Source organism: Macaca fascicularis, chromosome 5, assembly GCF_037993035.2.
Source record: "Macaca fascicularis isolate 582-1 chromosome 5, T2T-MFA8v1.1".
Classification (NCBI taxonomy): Eukaryota; Metazoa; Chordata; class Mammalia; order Primates; family Cercopithecidae; genus Macaca; species Macaca fascicularis.
Genome location: NC_088379.1, coordinates 168,422,255 through 168,428,370, shown reverse-complemented (window position 1 = coordinate 168,428,370; position 6,116 = coordinate 168,422,255). Strand labels below are relative to the sequence as shown.

At 41.9% G+C, this 6,116-nt stretch overlaps 1 protein-coding gene across 1 annotated transcript; it reads left to right on the top strand.

The window, feature by feature from the left end:
- Positions 1-1,118: 1,118 nt before the first annotated feature.
- Positions 1,119-3,781, top strand: TKTL2 (transketolase like 2). Its single transcript, XM_005556214.3, has one exon. The coding sequence runs from the start codon at positions 1,142-1,144 to the stop codon at positions 3,017-3,019; it is 1,878 nt and encodes a 625-aa protein (XP_005556271.2). The 5' UTR covers positions 1,119-1,141; the 3' UTR covers positions 3,020-3,781.
- The last annotated feature ends 2,335 nt before the right edge of the window (positions 3,782-6,116 follow it).

Genomic DNA, 6,116 nt, shown 5'->3' with positions numbered 1-6,116 from the left:
CAGGATGGTCTCAATTTCCTGACCTTGTGATCCACCCGCCTTGGCCTCCGAAAGTGCTGGGATTACAGGTGTGAGCCACAGTGCCTGGCCCACAAATTTAGTTTTTTAAAGCAACTTTGTTTTAAAAATGATTTGTAGTAACAGTCATTAAAAGATAAACTGAGGCACATTAAAATTTTAAAGCATTTATTTAACCATTCAGTGATTCATGAATCTGGTAGCTCCTGATGAAGAAGCCAAGGAGAAGGCTTTTATAGGGTGAATTTGGAAACAAGGGAAAGATATTTAATTGGTTAAAGCGGAGTTACTAGCCTTATTTCGGTCATCCCAGTGGGAAGTCCCTAGTTAGAAGTTAGCTGGCAGTTTCTGATTGATTAAGCTTAAATTTCCTTTTTATCATTTACACTGATTTGGGTTTCCTTTTCTTAGGTAAGAACTCAGTGAGCTGAAGCTACCTCAGCCTACTAGCCTTCTAATTATTTCAACACAGAAATAGTACTTTAGGGCACACTGGAGTTGCAATTCTATTCTGCCATTGGGTGGTTTCAGATTTGTTCTTCCTGTACATTTTGGTCAAATTAGTCATTGTATTTCTTTCCATAAGTCTGAGATTCAGATACTTAGTTTCTCTGAGAAAGTCTCTGTTGAGACAGCATTGCCATGCTGGTCAGACTGAAAGTGACTTTGGATCCTTTCTGTTAATGTTCTGATGTAAAAGAGTGATGTCTCAGATATAGTGTTAATGCATTAAAAAGTACAGCCTCACAAATAGCCTCCTATAATACACAGAAAAATGTCCAGTTTTGAATTTATAACACAGGGAAAGGTAAAAAGAAATTTAATTATGCTTACTAATGTTGAACATGCAAGTGACAAAGTAAATACTAAAAATCCATTCAGTTGGGCTTGGACAGAGATGGGGAACGGTGCACTTCAGAGGGGGCAGACGACCGCGACCTTTCCGCTTCCTGGGTCTCACGGGAAGCTGCGTTGTGGGCGCCCCCGCTGGTGACTGAGCTCAGGCCTCCAGGCACAGGCAGAGGCGAGGCGAGGGCGGGGCGGTCACGTGACAGCACTGCTCCGGTGGGTTGTGGGGGTGCTGCGGCGCCATTTGCTTTGCCAAACCGACAAAAGAGAGATCATGGCCAATGACGCCAAGCCCGATGTGAAGACTGTGCAGGTGCTGCGGGACGCCGCCAACCGCCTGCGGATCCATTCCATCAGGGCCACATGTGCCTCTGGTTCTGGCCACCTCACGTCGTGCTGCAGTGCAGCGGAGGTCGTGTCTGTCCTCTTCTTCCACACGATGAAGTATAAACAGACAGACCCAGAACATCCGGACAATGACCGGTTCATCCTCTCCAAGGGACATGCTGCTCCCATCCTCTATGCTGCTTGGGTGGAGGTGGGTGACATCGGTGAATCTGACTTGCTGAACCTGAGGAAACTTCACAGTGACTTGGAGGGACACCCTACTCCCCGACTGCCGTTTGTTGACATGGCAACAGGGTCCCTAGGGCAGGGATTAGGTGCTGCATGTGGAATGGCTTATACTGGCAAGTACCTTGACAAGGCCAGTTACCGGGTGTTCTGCCTTATGGGAGATGGCGAATCCTCAGAAGGCTCTGTGTGGGAGGCTTTCGCTTTTGCCTCCCACTACAACTTGGACAATCTCGTGGCGGTCTTCGATGTGAACCGCTTGGGACAAAGTGGCCCTGCACCCCTTGAACATGGCGCAGACATCTACCAGAATTGCTGTGAGGCCTTTGGATGGAATACTTACTTAGTGGATGGCCATGATGTGGAAGCCTTGTGCCAAGTATTTTGGCAAGCAAGTCAAGTGAAGAACAAACCTACTGCTATAGTTGCCAAGACCTTCAAAGGTCGGGGTATTCCAAATATTGAGGATGCAGAAAATTGGCATGGAAAGCCAGTGCCAAAAGAAAGAGCAGATGCAATTGTCAAATTAATTGAGAGTCAGATACAGACCAATGAGAATCCCAGACCAAAACCGCCTGTGGAAGACTCACCTCAAATCATCATCACAGATATAAAAATGACCTCCCCACCTGCTTACAAAGTTGGTGACAAGATAGCTACTCAGAAAACATATGGTTTGGCTCTGGCTAAACTGGGCCGTGCAAATGAAAGAGTTATTGTTCTGAGTGGTGACACAATGAACTCCACCTTTTCTGAGATATTCAGGAAGGAACATCCTGAGCGTTTCATAGAGTGTGTTATTGCTGAGCAAAACATGGTAAGTGTGGCACTAGGCTGTGCCACACGTGGTCGAACCATTGCTTTTGCTAGTGCTTTTGCTGCCTTTTTTACTAGAGCATTTGATCAGCTCCGAATGGGAGCCATTTCTCAAGCCAATATCAACCTTATTGGTTCCCACTGTGGGGTATCCTCTGGAGAAGATGGACCCTCCCAAATGGCCCTGGAGGATCTAGCCATGTTCCGAAGCATTCCTAATTGCACTGTTTTCTATCCAAGTGATGCCATCTCAACAGAGCATGCTGTTTATCTAGCTGCCAATACCAAAGGAATGTGCTTCATTCGAACCAGCCAACCAGAAACTGCAGTTATTTATACCCCACAAGAAAATTTTCAGATTGGCCAGGCCAAGGTGGTCCGCCACAGTGTCAATGATAAAGTCACAGTAATTGGAGCTGGAGTTACTCTCCATGAAGCCTTAGCAGCTGCTGACCATCTTTCTCAACAAGGTATTTCTGTCCGTGTCATCGACCCATTTACCATTAAACCCCTGGATGCCGCCACCATCATCTCCAGTGCAAAAGCCACAGGCGGCCGAGTTATCACAGTGGAGGATCACTACAGGGAAGGTGGCATTGGAGAAGCTGTTTGTGCAGCTGTCTCCAGGGAGCCTGATATCCTTGTTCATCAGCTGGCAGTGTCAGGAGTGCCTCAACATGGGAAAACTAGTGAATTGCTGGATATGTTTGGAATCAGTACCAGACACATTATAGCAGCCGTAACACTTATTTTAATGAAGTAAACTAAGCTTATTTCTAAAAAGTCAAGTCTATTGGCTTTGGTCCAAAAGCACTGGTATCTTTGTATTAAATTCATGCTTATTGTTACAAAACCATTATTTATACCTATACAGTTGTACTGTTTCTTTTAAAGCAAAGCCATTTAATATCTTTCTTCATTCCTAATTTGGAAATTAAAGTTTACCTTTCTGTTAATCTATGTATAAATGTTACTCTGAGTTATTAATGTGGATTTTAAAATTGTAAGCAATAGAATAGGAAATAAAACAACTATCTAATACAAATATTTCTGATAAGACTACAAATATCTGATTGAGTTGAGGATTAAGGTAGAGGTAACTATATCTTAAATGAGTATGATTTCTTTGTAAGTTAAAAAAATTGAAATTTAATTTTAGACTTCAATAGTCAAAAGTTTTGAAGGCTGTTTGAGCTTTTGTATAATGCCATCCTATACCTGCAGTTTTACAAATAATATTTGACTGCAGTTGCCTTGGAAATTCCTCCAAAGTTTGCCTTCATCTCCCCTCTACAGTTTGGAGGTGATGGTGCAGCAGTGAAAGCTCTTATGATGCACCACACTGCTTGTGGTGTTCTGTGAAGAGATGAAAGTATAACTGGTTCTAGTTTGCACACTACACACATAGTTTTGTGAAGCTTCAGAAATGTTTTGTTTTTTCCTTGTGGCCAAACCAGATTATTAATCTGATTATATTCATCTACTAATGATACTAAAGTCAATGTAATAAAGCATTTAAAAATCAGATACTTTAGTCTGTGCTGTGTATGTGAGATTTGATTTCTTCCTGATGAAATCCTAAATAAGGGAGAACTTGTGTCTAAATGAGAAGCAGAGAGAGTCATGTCCCCCAGAAGCAAACCTGGAAAAAGGTTGAAGCTGGAGATAAGTCACTAGAGAAGATTGTATGGACTAAAAAGCCATCCCTTAAGCAGACTCCTGACTGTTGGCTGTGAGTGTGTAAATATACGCTTGGAGTACAAGAAAGTACCAGTCCAGGCAAATCACAGATGGACCCAAGGTTCCACACTAAATTAAAATTACTCTGTGTCTATGTCAAGTAATTATTTCCTTATTTTTATTACCCTCATTAAGTTCTTTGGGGGCATAACAAATTTGTCTCAGCAATCATTGTCTTAGGAGGAATAATAGAGTCAAAAAATATTAATACTAACCTGGGAATTAGAGAAACCAGGCTCTTCTCATCTACTACTACCTGTTTTCTCTAAGCTGATTTCCTCTTTTGTAAAATGATAGTGAAAATTGCTCTGTTTTTCATAAGATTTACAAATTACTTTATAGAAATAAAAAGTTGATATAAAATCATTATAGAAATTTAGAAAATGCAAATAAGTAAAATATGTTTACCCCACATTTCACACACAAAAAATCCATTTAATTGTATTTACTGGCATGTGTTCTGTACATGCTATGAAAGTGGGCATGTAAAATGATCTGTTTCCAACCAAACATGCATAAGCACACCTTTAATAATGACAGTGTATCAGGTTCTTTATGTCTAATGGAATCTCAGACACCACCAGAAATTATATATATTTTTTGTAGCAGGGTGGGGAAGCCCGTAGTAATCTCTCCTGTAAAGACTCTGTTTCACAGGTTATCAACCATAGGCTATGAGCTCCAGAGAGAAGAAATAGCAGGTGAGTCTTATGTCCACAATTCTTCAAGTAAGAATCATATCCGGTTTTGTTATATTGAATGTTCTCTAGCTTTGAATCTGTCCTGAAATCTTTTAAGTGTCCATGGGAATCTTAGGAGAGAATCATCCTGACAGATGCTAACCCTTGACTGCTAAAGTTTATGAAGATGTAGTTTTTTTTTTTTGAGACGGAGTCTCGCTCTGTCGCCCAGGCTGGAGTGCAGTGGCGCGATCTCGGCTCACTGCAAGCTCCGCCTCCCGGGTTCACGCCATTCTCCTGCCTCAGCCTCCCGAGTAGCTGGGACTACAGGCGCCCACAACCGCGCCCGGCTAATTTTTTGTATTTTTAGTAGAGACGGGGTTTCACCGTGGTCTCGATCTCCTGACCTTGTGATCCGCCCACCTCGGCCTCCCAAAGTGCTGGGATTACAGGCGTGAGCCACCGCGCCCGGCCCCGAAGATGTAGTTTTGATGAACAACATGATCACTGGTTTAACTCTGGCCTTCTATTCATTGTTTTTGCTGTGAAGGTCTATTAAATTATCAATAACCTGGTGATATTCCAGGGACAGCTGTGGACACCGGCAGCTGCCTTGCTTGTGTTTACAGTTCTAAAGGCTGCAGTTATCTGAGAGTGACACTGATCATTTACATGGTGAATGGCTCCCTAGTCATTTCCTGATATCTATGACCCTCAGAGATAGCAAAAGAAGGAATCAGTACACTGAACTTTCATTTTATGTTACCTTATTTAAATGTATCAATGGCTCTTAAGCTACATGGAAATTCAATGGAGAGCCCTATTTGGGAAAAAAATATAATTTTTTAAAAAGTAAGACTCAATATTTCTGATTTTAAAATTATGTAAGAGTAATGTGAAATACTCACTGAGTCTTAGTTATCTCAGTTTGCTGGACTTTACAGGAATCACCAAATTCTCCAGAGTCCAATCAGAAAGGGTTTGATTTGAGAAGTTGAGAAGTATTTAACTGTTTTGGTGGCCTTTACTGTCATGATGTGGAAGAAAGGTCCTGCCACATTTTTGTGGTAGAATGGGAGAGTGTACTGTTCTTAGAGGAAAACTATCTTCTCCATCCTCCCATAAGAGAGGGGAGGAGGCACTGAACCAATTCTCTTTACTGACATTGGTAGGGGAGAGTTTCTATAAGAGAATTGCTCACGAGGTTTGGCGTTAACACCAAGAAGGGGAGATAGGTATTTCGTTGCAAGGTTGGATGTTGATTTAGACATGGGTTTGGTTTCCTGACAATAGATAGAACTACTGGGTTGGAGCAGAACAGGTTGGCAAACACTGACAGTAGGCAAAATCTGTCACCACCTGTTTTTATATCACTGTAAGATAAGAATGGTTTTTACATTTGAAATGGTAGAAACAATTAGAAGAGAAGTACTATTTCAT